Source organism: Rana temporaria, chromosome 9, assembly GCF_905171775.1.
Source record: "Rana temporaria chromosome 9, aRanTem1.1, whole genome shotgun sequence".
NCBI lineage: Eukaryota > Metazoa > Chordata > Amphibia > Anura > Ranidae > Rana > Rana temporaria.
The window spans coordinates 89,603,414-89,621,594 of record NC_053497.1 but is presented as its reverse complement, the minus strand read 5'-3'; the positions used below and the strand labels follow the sequence as shown (position 1 = coordinate 89,621,594).

Here is an 18,181-nt window from a genome sequence, read left to right as displayed (position 1 = left end):
CCAGAGCATTTTTCACGATGTAAAAAATGGGCATTAAAAATTTAGAACATGCTTTAATTTTTCACAAAGTTGGGCTTTAACGACGTGAAAAAAATGTGCATGCTCAGAAGCAAGTTATGAGACGGGAGCGCTCGTTCTGGTAAAACTAGCGTTCGTAATGGAGTAAGCACATTCATCACGCTGTAACAGACTGAAAATCGCAAATCGTCTTTTACTAACATGAAATCAGCAAAAGCAGCCCTAAGGGTGGCGCCATCCGAATGGAACTTCCCCTTTATAGTGCGGTCGTACGTGTTGTACGTCACCGCGCTTTGCTAGAGCATTTTTTTGCACGATCGTGTGTAGGTAAGGCCGTTTTAACGATCGTGTTAAAAAAAACGTTGTTTTTTCTAGACCATTAAAAACTGAATTTTTTTCAACCGAAAAAATGGTCGTGTGTATGCGGCAAAACTTTTAATTTGGTAAATAATGCTTGGTATATGCAGATACATGTAAAATGCAGGCTTCCAACGTCACTTCCGGTCCAGCAATGCCCTATCATCAAATTTATCACAGCTGAGATCCTTTGTGGACTGCAATTCCTTCATGACCAGGGGATTGTACACCAGGATCTCAAACCAGACAACATTGTGCTGGATAGAGTTGGACATGTAAGAATCACCATCTTTGGCATCAGCAATGGGTGTGGGCAAAGCCTCAACCCTGACCTCAATAATGAGCACTCCAAAGTTTACGGCTTCAGTAGAATTGGATCATTTTGGTTTTCCTGTGTTCTTAGTAAAACAATCAGTAATAACCATTCTACCCTTTATGATGTTTCAATAGATCTAAGCCATATAGATTTTCCATGGACTATTTCTCCCTGGGAGTTATAGTGGGAGTTATAGTCTATATGTTGACAACTGGACAACAACTCAGACAACATTCTGCTCAATTCAGCGCTGGCATATTCAATCCTCATCCATATTAAAATGTTCCACGAGATTTTCAGTGAAGATCTTAAGGACCTCATAGGGCAAAGAGTAAGTAAAAGAATTGCAAAGTTATTGCCTTTAATAACCTGTTTTTGGATATTTTTACTGCTCCTGTGCTGAAGAGCAGAGAAGCTACCCATTGTTTATGGAGGTGGACTGGGTGAAGCTGGAGGCTGGAGAAGTGAGCTGATCATTTACCTTAGAGACATGTCACCGATTGACCTAACAAAAGAGATAAAAATGGAGCAAATCATGCCTCCTCCCAAAAGAAGCCTGAATTTACAGAGGAAGACCAGGAGCTTTATTGCGGGTTCTCTATCATCAGCTGCAGATGGGAAGAAATACAAAGACCTACGGTGCCATCAGCCCTGCAGAAAATCATCCCAAGCAAAAGAAACAGAAAATGACAAAAATTAGACAGCAAAGGTAGGTTTCCTAGCTCACTGATTTGCGAGTGAATATTGTGTAGCGCATTAATCTACAAATGTACCAAGAAGAATTTGCACCTCCATCTGTTTCCAGATGCAGTAGGATAATATGTCTCCAGGAGAGGACCTCTGTCCTCTAATAGACTGATATTTCGGGAACAGTGTACCAGCTTATCGTAATATCATCTTAGAGCCGGCTTTGTAAACATTTCTATCTTTGTCCCTTCTCTTTAACAGATCTGCACCAGAGGATCTCCGTGTAAAACCATCACAACTGGAGCCTCTTCTACGTTAAAATTCTATTGGAGGAATCTCATCAGCACCCAAGAGATCATTGCCAACAGCTCTTAATTCTCCAACACAAAAAGTGTCTCTTTTTTGCAGGCATGCACTGGCTATGAGGGGAGGTTGGAGGCCGGGAGTCATTTCTTTTTTCTGCAGGCATGTTTTGGACCTGCTGTGAGGGTAAATTGAAGGCCGGTAGACTTTTTTCTGCAGGCGTGCGTTGGACTGGGTGTGAGGGGACATTAAAGGCTGGTAGTCTTTTTGCAGAACCCAAGAGAGCAATACCACTAGCTCTCTTCACTAACAGGAGTGGCACAAAAAGTGTATTTTCTGCAGGAGTGCGTTAGACCGGCTATGAGGTCAAGAATGATGTGCACTCCCTTCTGTTCTTCTATTTCATTCACAAAACAAAAAATATATGGTAACTATTATCATGAATAATTTATGACACATTTTCTTTAAATTCCATCTGGATAGTTGTCACACTAAAGCTCTCACACATGTTACAATCTGACAATATCTGTGCAATTTTTTAATTGACCACAATTGCCTAAATAATCCATTCCATTCAAATCCAATGGGTTCAGTAACTCTGGTAACAGCTGGGTAAAAGAACTGAATTGCAACTGACCAACGTATTTTCATGTGTATGCCCTGTTTTCTTTGCTGGTGATACAAACGCAAAAAGATTAATAAAAAATTATTGTAAATAGCCAACATAGTACCACAAAACAAATTCATTGTAACCTGTCCTGCTAGTTCTTACTTTTCACATGCCTGTTAAATTTTTGACATCACAATACCATGACAAACTGACATGCAGTTCTTCTGAAAGACTAATACTGCATTTTAATATCACCAGGTTACATGCACACAAAGCCCCATAGCTCATGAATGCGCAGACAATAAATTGACTTTGAGGAAATCAGTTGTAGTAATCTACACCATCAATATTACATCCTAAAATGATTGCCTGCTTCAGTTGAGAGCAGATAATAAAAGAAAATGACAGACCCTTGGGAATATGAACTGTGTTATCTGGATACAAATGCATCTGTTTGTAAAATGTCTCAATCAGAAAGATGAGCACAACCAGGGCTTCTCTGAGATATATGTGTAGATAGCGTACATTTAAATAAAATGTATTAGATATTAATGCTGAGAATAGTCATGAAGGTATAGAGGGTATATGTACAAACACACAAAGATGGATTAAAAAAAATGTAAAAATGTTCCATGCACACTAGAAGCATTTTGCCAAAGTTTTTGCAGTGTTTAGGAACATTTTAAAAAGTGTTTAGGGTTGGTAGCATTTTTATGAAGGAGTGGGTGGCTATCCTCAACAACCAGTGAATAGCTTGGGTCAGCGTTTATCATGATTGCCAATGGATCTACACCAGGAGACATTGTTTTTGATTTTTTTAAATAAAGGAACCTGTGTGTGCATTTTTATTTACTTTTTGAAATTTTTTTGGTGAATGAGTAGATATACAATTTACCACACTCAACAGGGGGGGGGGGGGCGGGGGCCACGGGTTCGGTTTTCCAGATTCCAATAAGTCACCTCCCACACCCCCACAACCACCTGTGGCCGTTTTCCTCATCAATGTAGGGACAAGGTGCTGTGGGGGAGCCCCCCAACCCCAAAGCACCCAGCCATGTTGAGTGCATGTGGCCTGGCTTGGTTTAGAAGGGGGTGCTTGGCCCCCTTTTCCTGGTCTGTCAGGCTACATGTTCGGAAAAGGGTCTAATATGAATTTTGGGGGACCCCATGCCTTTTTTTCTATTTTGGCTTGGGGTTCCCCTTAAAATTCAGACCAACCCCCGAAGGGCCTGTTATGGATTGGGGGGGCACACGGTTTGATCTCAATTTTTTATTTTCAGCAATTGTTTTGTTTACATTCAGCTTGTCAGAAACCTGCTGACAGCTGATGAGTCATCCGTTGTTAAGGATGCGTCAGCCAGCTTACCAGCCTGCTCCTTAACTAGCTATTCACTGGTTGTTAAGGACGCGGTCGGGCCTCTTTTTAACAAAAACGCTACCAGTCCTAAACACTTTTCAAAACGTTCCTAAACACTGCAAATTGATGGCCAAAAAATGTGAAACATTAGCTTTTTATTTAGCAGTTTGAGCATCTAGTGTGCATGGAGCCTAAAACAAAAATGTTGTGGAGATTCATCCTCTCTATTTGTCCTGGTCACTGACATAAAAAATGAGGGGAAATCCAACAAATTTGAGTTGTACCAGAGCAAAGAGAGACAGGTGGTTTGAGTCATCTGTCCTGGTGGCTGCAGCTGCCAGAAGAGTGTGTAAATCTGACAAGCCAACTTGGCTTTTAGATAAAAGCAATAAAGTGGCTATGTGTCTTTTTGTAATGGAAAAAGTTTGGTAAAAATAAAATAAAAACAAATTAAAGTTCCACCGAAGCACTTAAAACCTCTCCCAAAAAACTCTTTTAGCCCTCCCTTATATACAGTATCTGACAAAAGTGAGTACACCCCTTACCTTTTTGAAAATGTTTAATTATATCTGTTCATGTGACAACACTGAAGAAATTACACTTTGCTACAAAGTAAAGTAGTGAGTGTAAAGCTTGTATAACAGTATAAATTTGCTGTCCCCTCAAAATAGCACACAGCTATTAACCACTTAACGACCGCCGCACGCCTATATACGTCCGCACAATGGCACGGACAGGCAGAAGGGCGTATATATACGCCCTTGCCTTCTAGCGGGTGGGGGGTCCGATCGGGACCCCCTCCGCTGCGTGCGGCGGTCGGGTTCCCTCGGGGAGCGATCCGGGACGACGGCGCGGCTATTCGTTTATAGCCGCTCCGTCGCGATCGCTCCCCGGAGCTGAAGAACGGGGAGAGCCGTATGTAAACACGGCTTCCCCGTGTTTCACTGTGGCGGCGCATCGATCGTGTGATCCCTTATATAGGGAGACTCGATCGATGACGTCCATCCTACAGCCACACCCCCCTACAGTTGTAAACACACACACAGTGATCCTTAACTCCTACAGCGCCCCCTGTGGTTAACTCCCAAACTGCAACTGTAATTTTCACAACAAACAATGCAATTTAAATGCATTTTTTGCTGTGAAAATGACAATGGTCCCAAAAATGTGTCAAAATTGTCAGAAGTGTCCGCCATAATGTCGCAGTCACGAAAAAAATCGCTGATCGCCGCCAATAGTAGTAAAAAAAAAAAATTTATAAAAATGCAATAAAACTATCCCCTATTTTGTAAACACTATAAATCTTGCGCAAACCAATCGATAAACGCTTGTTGCGATTTTTTTTACCAAAAATAGGTAGAAGAATACGTATCGGCCTAAACTGAGGAAAAAAAAATGTATATATGTTTTTGGGGGATTTTTATTATAGCAAAAAGTAAAAAATATTGATTTTTTTTCAAAATTGTCGCTCTATTTTTGTTTATAGCGCAAAAAATAAAAACCGCAGAGGTGATCAAATACCACCAAAAGAAAGCTCTATTTGTGGGGAAAAAAGGACGCCAATTTTGTTTGGGAGCCACGTCGCACGACCGCGCAATTGTCTGTTAAAGCGACGCAGTCCCGAATCGCAAAACCTGGCCTGGGCATTTAGCTGCAAAATGGTCCGGGGCTTAAGCGGTTAATGTCTAAACCGCTGGAAACAAAAATGAGTACACCCCTAAGTAAAAATGTCCAAATTGGGCCTAAGGCCTCGTACACACCAGCGGATCTGTCCGATGAAAACGGTCCGCGGACTGTTTTCATCGGACATGTCCGCTGCCGGATTTTGGTCTGATGGCTGTACACACCATCAGACCAAAATCCCCGCGGAAAACAAACGCGGTGACGTGTCGCGACGTGGCCGCGACGATGACGCGGCGACGTGCGCGACCCTGGAAGGTCAATGCTTCCACGCATGCGTCAAATCACTTCGACGCATGCGAGGGCTTTCGGCCGAGCGGACATGTACGGTGAGTCTGTACAGACGACCGAACATGTCCGATGGACAGGCTTCCAGCAGACATGTTTCTTAGCATGCTAAGAAACATTTGTCCGCTGGAAACCTGTCCGATCCGCCGGACATTTGTCCGGTCGGCTGTACACATGACCGAACATGTCTGCTGAAACTGGTCCGCGGACCAGTTTCAGCAGACATGTTTGGTTGTGTGTACGGGGCCTAAGTGTCAATATTTTGTGTGGCCACCATTATTTTCCAGCACTGCCTTAACCCTCTTGGGCATGGAGATCACAAGAGCTTCACAGGTTGCCACTTGAGTCCTATTCCACTCCTCTATGATGACATCACGGAGCTGGTAGATCTTAGAGCCCTTGCGCTCCTCCACCTTTCATTTGAAGATGCCCCACAGATGCTCAATAAGGTTTCCTACTTTGCCCATTTCCTACCTGCTATAGGAAATGGGGAAAGACTGCAAACATGCTATAGGAGTTGTTGGAGACTGAGGAAATTCTTAAAACAAAAGTATGGCCACAATTTCTTTTGGCCATATTCCTCTTATGGGTCACAGGGCTACACTCACTTTTGCTCACTTTCAGCTAATGTGGCAGAGCTGCTTCAGGCTCTGAATGGATCCTATATAGTCAGGATCAACCCAGCTGCCCAATTGACAGCTGGCTTCACCTCTCAGCATGCAGCTGAGAGCTGCAGCCAGCTGCACTTTCCCCCTCTCTAACCCAGTGAGTGCTGGAGGAGCAGAGCAGAGAGTGTTGACTGACAGTCACTGCTCTCTGCTCTGAGCAGACCGAGAACGGAATGATCAGATGTAACATGATCGCTCAGTTCTCGGGCTTAGAGCCGATGTGAGACAGAAGCAGCATCACACCGATGCTGTAGCATAGAATTGATTAATGTATGTAGGTTTATTTTTTTTATTAATCCCAATACTTCTCCTTTAAGGAGACAGTCATAGATGAGAGGCACATTAGATGAGACTGGTAGAGATCACTGCTATTCCCATTCCTTTAGAAACTCAAGCTTACACATTTGTGCTCTATACAGTTAAACAAAGACTTGTATCCAAAGAGAAAATAGACAGACAACTCAGCAAACACAAAATAAATAAACGGAGCCATTTAACTACAATAATCCAGTCTAAAGAATATTTTTCCTTCACTGGTCTGAGTAAGCACTGAGACTACTGTTTGCAGGTTCTTTAAAGGCTACAAATCCCTCCGCCCCTTGTGCACCCTTATGTGTCCCTCTTTTTGGCCTGATGTGTACATCTGCTTTAAACTTTTTATCCAACCACCATATTAGTGCGTTTATTTCACAAACAATTGTTTGTTGAATAGCTCATAAAGATTGATTTCAGAAAAGGGCGTTTTGTGGCTCACATGCCGTTCCTGGGCCACATATTGGGCAACGGGGCTCTAGGTTATAGTTTTTATTCTTTCATGACTATTAAATGTACCAGTGTAGGAAGTTGTGGCAATGTGACCCTACTTCCAGCATTTAGATATTGTTATTGTTACATACAGCATACTACAAACTATAGGAATACTCATACATTTTTGCACATAGACTTTCTTTGTGTATCTCAAATACAGCGGCGGTCCGTCCATAGAGGGCGCTGGAGTGCCACCCCCTCTGGCTCCGCACCGCCACTGAAAATAACATACATTCATGCATTGCATGAATGTATGTTATTATTGCCAGCTGCCGCTGGTCTATTCAAGGTGGCCGGACATTGAGCGCCGACCACCTGAATAACGGCAGCTGGTTGGCTGTGGAACGTCGAAGGATTAAGGTAAGTGCATTTTACAGGGCACAGCAGCAACAAAGGGCACAGTGGCATCAATAGGCACAGTAGTTACAATGGGCACAGTGGCAACAATTAAAGGGCACAGTGACATGCACAGTGGCAACAATGGGCACAGTAGTGACAATGGGCACAGTGGCATCAATGGGCACAGTAGTGACAATGGGCACAGTGGTGACAATTAAAGGGCACAGTGGTGACAATTGAGGGGCATAGTGGTGACAGGCGACAATTGAGGGGCACAGTGGCTGCGTTTGATGGCATTGCACAGTCGTGACAATTGATGGCACAGTGGCTGTGTTTGATGGCATGGCACAGCGACTGCATTTGGCATGGCACAGCGACTGTGTTTGGCATGGCACAGCGACTGCGTTTGATGGCATGGCACAGCAACTGCGTTTAATGGCATGGCACAGCGACTGCGTTTAATGGCATGGCACAGTGACTGCGTTTAATGGCATGGCACATCGACTGCGTTTAATGGCATGGCACAGTGACTGCGTTTGATGGCATGGCACGGCGGCTGCGTTTGATGGCATAGCACAGTGACTGCGTTTGATGGCATGGCACAGTGACTGCGTTTGATGGCATGGCACAGTGGTGCGAATTGATGGCATAGTGACTGCATTTTATGGCATGGCACAGTGATGATAATTGATGGCACAGTGGCTACGTTTGATAGCATGGCACAGTGGTGCGAATTGATGGCATTGTGACTGCATTTGATGGCATGGCACAGTGGTGACAATTGATGGCACAGTGGCTGTGTTTGGTGGCATGGCACAGTGGTGACAATTGATGCCACAGTGGCTGCATTTGATGGGCACAGTAAGGCTGCAATTTTTTTTTTTTTTTTTTACGTTTGCGCCCCCCAAAAATTTTGAGCACCAGCCGCCACTGCTCAAATATTCTGTACATCTATCTATAGAAACTATAAAGACACAGAGAGCTTATTTCTCACCTCCAGTGCAGATTTTTCCATTTGCAAACCAGCAGTATGAGTCCGATTTTGGGGAGACACCATTTGGAAAGTGAATTGCTCTTCCCGTGAACCTGACCATATCCGTCTCCATATCCACAATATAGGTTCGGTGAAGCTCGCAAGTCTTTATGTCTGTGTCCAGAATGACATAGTCTGTGAATCCATTGCCACTCATGTCTGTCTTAATCCACTGGTTAAAGCCATAAAACTGCATGTTTTTTGAATGCTTGACTAAGCTGGACCCAGAAACCCAGCTGTGGTGCCTTTTGCTGCTGTTCATGGCATGTGCAGCAAAATAAATTGCATTATATATGGTTCCAAATAAAGGAGACACCTGTAAAAGCAGAAATCAACAATAAATAATCATGTCAGTGGTTCTAATGAATATTTTATGCTTTTATTTCTTTGGGAAAAAAAACATTTTTTTTTATTTTTTTTTACAAAGATTTTTTTTACAAAGCTTTTATTGATTTTTTTTTTTTTTCAGAATATAGAACACAGCACATAAAAGGGGCTGATTTACTAAAGGCAAATGCACTTTACACTACAAGAGCACTGCAAGTGCAGTCGCTGTAGATCTGAGGGGAATATCTGAAGCTCTGCTGATTTCTATCATTGAATCATGTGCAAGCTAAAATGCTGTTTTTTTTCCTTGCATGTCCCCCTCAGATCTACAGCGACTGCACTTCCATGTGCACTTGTAGTGCAAAGTGAATTTGCCTTTAGTAAATAAACCCCAAAGTGTTTCAGCACACACAGATTATAAGGGGTAAGACAGATACAACCAAACCGCAAACCGTCATCCAGTAGTCAACTGAACATAAACATAGCGAGTGCAGAAAAAGCAGCAGATATAGTAAATTAATCCACAACTGTAACATAACTCATCATTCAATAACAAATCTTTACAAGAGATACCTGAAAGGCAGGCCCAGACTAACAATAGGCCCATGAATTTTAGACTGATCAGCCAAATTTTCCGGGGCCAGGGGGGGGGGGGGGGATAGGCGTTCGAGGGGGGCAGTTGGTGATGGGATATTCAAAGAATGAGTCCTCCTCACTGTAATGTAAAGGGGGCACTGTGAAATATAGGGGGATGCACTGTAAAGGGACACTGTAATGATTACAGTGCCCCTTTACAGTGCAGTCCCCTTTGTATCACAGTGTCCCTTTACATTACAGTGCCCCTAGCAATCATGCCCCTCCTTTTCTCTCTAATCACAGTGCCCCCTTTTACTCTCTGTTCGCTGTGCAGCTCTCAATTTCCTCCTGCCCCCTTACATCAAAGTCCACACAGCCCCCAACCCCCAGAGTCTGCAAAATTTCCACTTAAACTTTAAGGGGGAGCTCTGTGGACTCTAATGTAAAGGGGAACCCTGATTTAAAGGGGGGGTCTGATGAAAAGGTGAACTCTGATGTAAGGGGTGTTCTGGGAACCCTGATTTAAGGGGAGCTCTGATGTAAGGGGGAATGCTGTGGATTCTGGTGTAAACGGTAATTCTGTCTGCTCACCAAAGCCCCTCTTGCATCATTGAAAAGGACAGGATAAGTATAGGATAATACTTTATTGTCATTGCAATGCAAAATTACAATGCAATTCTATAAAAAAAACTTCAACATATATAAACATATAACGGCCACGACAAACACATCATATGAACATTATACACCCCCTATATAAAGAGCCTAAAAGGAACCCCTATCACAGCAGCAAAGCCAAGTCACCTAAAGCTAGATAATATTATTTGAAATTACCATTTAGGGCCTTAATAGCCAGATGGCAGTAGTTCAAAAAGATCATTTCTAGGTTGGGCTGGGTCACTCACTATTTTGCCCGTCCTGCTGACACAATGGTGGTTATTTACGAAAGCAAATCCACTTTGTACTACAAGTGCACTGCAAGTGCACTTGAAAGTGCACTTGGAAGTGCAGTCGCTGTAAATCTAAGGGGAAGATCTGAAATGAGGGGAAGCTCTGCTGATTTTATAATCCAATCATGTGCAAGCTGAAATGCTGTTTTTTTTTCCTTGCATGTCCCCCTCAGATCTACAACTGCACTTCCAAGTGCACTTGTAGTGCAAAGTGGATTTGCCTTTATTAAATAACTCCCAATGGGACTTGAAACTAACCTAACCTACAGCCCACGACCTTCTGAAGAAATGTCGGGGTCAAAGATAAGGTAAAAGTGTGGGGGCGGGAGGGTGACAGGAACCTCTAACGTAGAATACAGTATCAAGGGTGCGCAGACAAGTCAGCAGCTGAACCCCATTTATGGAAAATGCAGTGAATAGCTGCAATAATGAAAATATTTTTACTGCAATGGGAAGAAATTACATACCTGTGTGGGAATAACTTTGGTGACAACCTCATCGCTGTCCTGTGCTTCTTGGAAGGCTTGAAAGAAGCTTTTTTGTTCTGACTCCACAGTTATAGTGAGTACAGCATCATAGGCGGCTCTGAGCTTGGAACTGAGTCTGAGTGTCTCATATGGTGTCTTCTTATAGGGCAAGCTATAGTAGAGGGTGTCATATGGGATGAACACATAGGTACCATCTGTCATTTTCATGTCATGGGCAATTTCCAGAAGTTTCCGTTGTCGTTGGCCTCCAATAAGCACAGAATGCATGCACATTATGATCACTGCAACAGAGGACAAAATAATTGTCAACGCGAAAATAAGATCGGTACATATTAAAGCATATGCATGTAAAAGATAGCTAAGTTACTGAGCTGACATTGTTATTTCAACTAGAAAAAAAATAATATTCTTTATCAAACAAAACTGAGTAAAAAAAAGCCAACTTTAACCATTTAGTGCCAGGCAAGGAGCGCATTATTCAGAGAAGCAGCCAAGAGGCCCATGGTAACTCTGGAGGAGCTGCAGAGATCCACAGCTCAGGTGGGAGAATCTGTCCACAGGACAACTATTAGTCATGCACTCCACAAATCTGGCCTTTATGAAAGATTGGCAAGAAGAATGCCATTGTTAAAAGAAAGCCATAATAAGTCCAGTTTGCAGTTTGCGAGAAGCCGTGTGGGGGACACAGCAAACATGTGGAAGAAGTTATGGTCAGATAAGTCCAAGCTTGAAATTTTTGGCCTAAAAGCAAAAGGTTATGTGTGGTGAAAAACTAACACTGCACATCATCCTAAACACACCAACCCCACTGTGAAACATGGTGGTGGCAGTATCATGTTTTGGGGATAGTTTTTTTCAGCAGGGACAGGGAAGCTGGTCAGAGTTGATGGGAAGAATGGATGGAGCCAAATACAGGGAAATCTTGGAAGAAAACATGTTAGAGTCTGCAAAAGACATGAGACTGGGGTGGAGGTTCGTCTTCCAGCAGGACAGCAACCCTAAACATACAGCCAGAGCTACAATGGAATGGTTTAGATCAAAGCATATTCATGTGTTCAAAAGGCCCAGTCAAAGTCCTTGACTAAGGCTTGACTAAACCAACACTCTACATGCATTTTATGAATTTGTTTACACTCTCTCGCCCTTAATTATTAATGTCCTTTTAAGTAGTAAATATCAGGCTCGGTTACCAACCCTAGGAGTAAGAAACACTATTGTAACCATGTATTTCTCTTATCTCTTTGTAACAACTGAGATGGAACACTCTTCTCTTGTAATGTCTACTCATCTGTCATAGTTATGGCCGGAAGGCCATTTGTCCCAGTTATTGTGTTACATACCTCTTCCTAAACTTTTAATAAAGTTCTTATAAAAAAAAAAAAATACACTTTTTCTTTAGACAGATAACATTATGGAGAAGATATTTTATATTTTATTGATATTTTTTTATTTTATTGATATCTTTTATTTTATTCAATATTTTTTATTTTATCGATATTTTTTATTTTATTGATATCTTTTATTTTATTGATTTTTTTTATTTATTGATTTTTATGGTTGAACTAGATGGACTTGTATCTTTTTTAGGTCTGACTAACTATGTAAGATGACTGTTGTTTAATGATGCCATACAGAGAAGTGATCATTTTATCCATGGTTACCCACAGTAGTTGGAATCATTCTATAAAATGATACAGACACCTCTTCAAGATTTTATTTTACCACCATCAGAATAGCTTAAAAATATGTAGGTCAAACAGGCACAACAAATCTCCTTTAAGTAGCTTAGAGTTTAACTCCAGGAAAAGTAAGTCATCTATTTCTGAATTTATTAATAACTCATAAACTGTATTTCATTATGTGGAAATTACAAAAGTATTTGAGTTCTTGTTATCCGTTTCCTGTGATCATGGCATTTGGACAATTAAAGAAAATCTGACATTAATTAAAACAATTGTGGCAGGTATTACATACGGGCACCAGGGGATTATTGCATTAACCTGCAGTACCTCTCAAACTTTCCTGCCACAGCTAAATGTTGAAGAAGTTTGATATGCAAAGTTATTGCCCAGCTTAGCTTAGCTTATTATCGTCCGCAAATACAGAGATTGAACTGTTTACCCCATCCTCCAGGTTGTTTATGAACAAATTAAATAGGATTGGTCCCAGCACAGAACCCAGGGGGACCCCACTACCCACCCTTGACCATTCCGAGTACTCCCCATTTATCACCACCCTCTGAACTCGCCCTTGTAGCCAGTTTTCAATCCATGTACTCATCCTATGGTCCATGCCAAATTACCTTATTTTATGCTGTAAACGTTTATGGGGAACTGTGTCAAATGCTTTTGCAAAATCCAGATACACCACGTCTACAGGCCTTCCTTTATCTAGATGGCAACTCAGAATGTTAATAGATTAGTTTGGCAAGAATGATTCTTCATGAATCTATGCTGATTACTGCTAATAATACCGTTCTCATTAGTAAAATCTTGCATATAGTCCCTTATCATCCCCTCCAAGAGCTTGCATATTGTCTGTAATTCCCAGGGATGTATTTTGGGCTCTTTTTAAATATTGGTGCTACATTGGCTTTTCTCCAATCAGCTGGTACCATTCCAGTCAGTAGACTGGCAGTAAAAATTAGGAACAATGGTCTGGCAATTATTTGACTGAGTTCCCTAGGTACCCTCAGATGCAAGCCATCTGGTCTCGGTGATTTATTAATGTTAAGTTTCCCAAGTCTAATTTTAATTCTGTCCTCTGTTAACCATGAATGTGCTTCCTGTGATGTGTCATTAATATATACACTGCAGTTTTGGTTACTGAAGCCCCCCGATTCCCTTTTGAAGACGGAGGAGAAGAATAAATTCAATACCTTCTCCATCTCCCCATCCTTTGTAAACAGATGTCCTTCCTCATTCTATATGGGACCGTCCTCCTTTTTTACTGTTTACATACTTAAAGAATTTCTTGGGATTGTTTTTGCTCTCCTCCACTATGTATCTTTCATGTCCTATCTTAGCCGTCCTAATTGCACCCTTATATTTCTTGTTGCATTCTTTATAAAGTCTGAATGCTGATGATGATCCCTCAACCTTGTATTTTTTGAAGGCCTTCTCCTTTGCTTTTATATGCATTTGTACATTGGAGTTAAGGCATCCAGGACTTTTGTTCCCTCTTTTATAAATGTATTACCCAATGTGATGCATTGGCTAATGCCCTTATTTAGTATGCTCTTAAAGCAAACCCATCTCTCCTCTGTGTTCTTTGTTTCTCAGATTTTATCCCGATTCATGCCTTCTAACAATGTTCGTAGTTTAGGGAAGTTGGCTCTTTTGAAATTCATTGTCCTTGTATTCCCCTTATGTTTCCTATTTGTATGATTTATACTGAAGCCAATTGACCTGTTATCGCTGTTTCCTGAATTGCCCCATATTTTCACATCCATGATCAGGTCTGTATTTTTGGTAATCAGTAGATCCAGTAACGCTTTATTTCTAGTTGGTGCGTCTACCATCTGAACCATGAAATTGTCCTGCAAGACATTTAGGAACTGGCGAGCCTTAGACTAATGTGTGGTTCTCTCCACCCAGTCTATATCTGGATAATTAAAAATCCCCCATTATGATAACACTTCCCATCCTTGCTGCTAATCCAACTTGTTATAGAAGATCCGTCTCCCCCTCCTCCCTCAAGTTAGGGGGCCTATAGCATACTCCCAGTATTATTTTCCCCTTAGCTTCATCCCCCTGGAGCTCTACCCATAAGGATTAAACCTCCTCCCTAGCTCCGTTAGTGATGTCATCTCTCACATTCACTTGTACATTATTCTTGATATATAGGCATAACCCTCCCCTTTTTTTATCCTCCCTATCCCTGCAAAAAGGGTATACCTTTGAATGGTTGCCAGCCAATCATGAGAGCTTTTAAACAAGGAAATTCCCACAAAATCCAAATCCTCCTCATACAACAGTATCTCTAGTTCACCCATCTTGTCTGCCAGGCTCCTGGCATTGGTGAACATGCCACATAGTTTAGACCGGTCGCATACTATGCTCTTATTGGGTGTTCAGAGATTGCAACTAGGACTTGTTACTATACTTAGTGTAAAAGATTGTGGTAATACTGCGCTGTCATATGAACAAACAAAAATTAAAACTAATGCTGCAACTTTAAATGTGAGACACACACTAATTGGACAAATTATAGAAAAACAAGCTGCGCAACTATCGTGATAACTCTAACAGAAAACCAACAAGTGAATAAATTGCAAATCGTAGTTATGAGACTGTATAGAGATCACTAACACAAATAAGTAACCCTATGTGTAAGTCCTCTGAAAAGAAAGAGCAAATCAAAGTCCTATTTCTAGGAAGAGATGCATCTGACGGTATTTCATCGCTGGGAATGTACTGATCTCCTATGAGTAAAATGGTGACATCAAACCGAGAGGAACCACAGAATAGTGATGGGATAGAAAGAAAGTCCTCCACCTTCCAAAAAAAATGCCTCTTACCGAAAGGGAAGATCCCAACCAGAGATCTTCTGTTGGTGTGTGGCTTTTCGAACCCAGCCTAGAGGTATATGTAGCAGGATATCATTAGCCCAATGTCAGATGGATCTCCCACCGCTCACAGATGGTCAGGTGTGAATACAGCCAGTTGAGGAAGGAAAGAAGGCTGACATAGCATAATTCAGTAAACGTTTTTAATGTATAAAATAAGTAAAATCGCACTTACAATAAGAAGATATAAAATCGCATGTGAAAAGTTTGTAGCCGGCCGGCTAACATAGCCCGTTCACTCCGGGACACTGTAGCGAAGATGTTACTATACTTACCTTGGGTTTATTTGCTTTAGTCAACCTATCACTAATGCCCCGATACTACCCTCTGGAATATGTTTGGCGTTGACTATGTCTACCTCGGAGCCCTCCCCCCATCGCCTAGCTTAAAAACCCCTCTAACTTTTCATCCACCTGCACTCCCAGCAGATCTGCACCCTCTTCATTTTGGTGCAGTCCATCCCTTCTATAGTACTGGTGACCGACTGAGACATCGGCCCAGTCCTCCAGGAACACAAACCCCTCCTTGCTACACCAGCTCCTCGCCACTTGTTTAATACCCAATCTGCTGGCAGGATTTCCCCTTTGGAAAACTTTTTCCTCTCTGAAATTTTGTGCTACTTGGGCGTTTGTGTTGCACTCTACCTGCAAAATTAAGATCCCAAATCTGTCCTGTAACCTGCCCACTGGGAATCCAATTACACACACTAACTGCAGTTAGTCCAGTGTCCCTGCATTTATAATTTCCTTTTCTTTTAACTGCCACTTTTTGAGCCGCTGCTGTGGATCATTGGATCCGCATTCATCCCGAGGGGATTTCTGCTTGGTTCGCATGGTGAGCTGAGGAGCCATTTACTGGAACGGTCTAGTCTTAAATCCCCTGACGAAGCCATTGTTTGGCGAAACTAGCTGGGTAGACTCGATCTTTGACCTGTATCCTGTATTGCTCCCATGTTTTGAATTGCTCTGTTATTATGCTTGAACCAACAAATTGTATACTGTGTAATTAATAAAACTTTTTTACTTTTATATTATCCAAGTTGTTTTGGTTTCTATCTGCTGGCACCGTAATAATCCCATTTCCTCCAATCCCTACTCCCCTTAGTTATTAGACTGAAGGAAGCAAAGAAAAAAAAATGCTATTTAAAATTGACAGAAAAATGTGTTAAAAAGCTACAAGGAAAAGCCCAAACGAACCTAAAAATGCAACACAGCAATCACCAGCAGTCCAAAGCAAAACTTGTTCAGACTCTCCACTCAAGGTCCCCACTGTTTAGCTTCCAACAAGCAGTCTGGCAATTTTAGATGTGCTCTACAGAAAATTATATAGGCCTCAAGCACCTCTGACCAATTAACCACTCCCCTTAATTAGTAGGCTGACGGAAGCAAAGAAAAAAAGGCTATTTAAAAAGTGACAGAAAAAGGTGTTAAAAAGCTACAAGGAAAAGCCCAAAAACTTTAGTTAAAGTAACACTTTAATATCATATCAAGTATCCAACAATAATATGCAAATCCTTGTTCCAGGTCAGTAATTCCCACATTCGTAAAGGAAGTATAGGGATAACAGTCTTGAAGCATAAACCTTTAAAGCAATATATAAAGAAACTTCATCTGGTTTTCAAAACAGGTACCCGTAGCTGCTGACTTTTAAAAACACCTATTTACAGCCCAAGAAATCCAGCACTATGGGCCTAATCCACAAAAGGGATACGCCGGCGTATCTACTGATACGCCGTCGTATCCCTGTTTCTATCTATGGAACTGATCCACAGAATCAGTTTCACATAGATAGGCAGAAGATCCGACATGTGTAAGGGACTTACACTGCCGGATCTTAGGATGCAGTACCGCAGCCGCCGCTGGGGGCATTTCTCGTCGAAATGCCGCTTCGGGTATGCAAATTAGCACTTACGGAGATCCACGAAGCTTTTACGCTTCGTTTTTTCTCCGTAAGTATTAGTTTGCCGTCGCAAAATTAGGGCTGCTTTTACAAAGTGTAAAGTTAGTACACCATGTAAAAGTAGACCCTTCTTTCCCGCGACGCTGTCAAATTTCTTTTAAAAAACAAAAATTTCCCACTGCATCTTTTTTTTTTCCCGACGCAACTTTTTTTACCCGACGCGATTCAAAAAACTCGGCGTAACGTAAAACCGTGCAAAGCCCGTCGGGAAAATCGCATCGGGAGCATGCGCAGTACGTCCGGTGCGGGAGCGCGCCTAATTTAAATGGGACTCGCCCCATTAGATTAGGAACGCCTTGCCTAAACTAGTCTGCCAGACTGGTTAGTCTGGCAGAACCAAGGCTATGTAATTCTTGCATGGGCATGGAATGAGGAAGTGGAAACAAGTACCTGCTTAGGAAGGTACTTGCTACTCCTCAAATTCCAAATGTGTAAAAGGAATGAGCAGGGGGGTTGGGATTATTTATTAATGTCTAAAATGTGAACGAAGATCTGCTTTAAAATCAGGAGCTCCCATATTTCTTTTAGACAGGTTATTTTTAAGATAATTTAAATGACTTTCTGTTTTTGCGCACAGATTTTTTGGGGCGTTTGCATTTACTGATTTATTTTACAATTTTACGTGCTGCCTGGACTTAAAAAACAAAAAGGATATGATGTTTATAACATTTCTTCTTAGCTTTTCTGACACTTCAGCCACATATAAGATAATTATATTTGTGAGTTCTGCTTCTCCATTCTGTTGAATGTGGAGGCGGTGGAGAGGAGAGCCTTGAACTTGTTGTTTACATTCACTGAATTTATACATTCACTAAAAGCTTGTACTTCAGATGTTTTTATCTTGACCCTGG

At 41.8% G+C, this 18,181-nt stretch overlaps 1 protein-coding gene across 3 annotated transcripts in view; it reads right to left on the bottom strand.

Annotated features, from left to right (window-relative positions):
* Positions 1 to 18,181, bottom strand: part of GUCY2F (guanylate cyclase 2F, retinal) — a 100,213-nt gene that overhangs the window by 54,091 nt on the left and 27,941 nt on the right. For all 3 annotated transcript variants that reach the window (XM_040323896.1, XM_040323897.1, XM_040323898.1), the window contains exons 3-4: positions 10,784 to 11,085; positions 8,425 to 8,779 (exon numbers count right to left, since the gene is read on the bottom strand). In XM_040323896.1, coding sequence (XP_040179830.1) covers positions 8,425 to 8,779; positions 10,784 to 11,085 — 657 coding nt within the window. The remainder of the gene's footprint in view (positions 1 to 8,424; positions 8,780 to 10,783; positions 11,086 to 18,181) is intronic.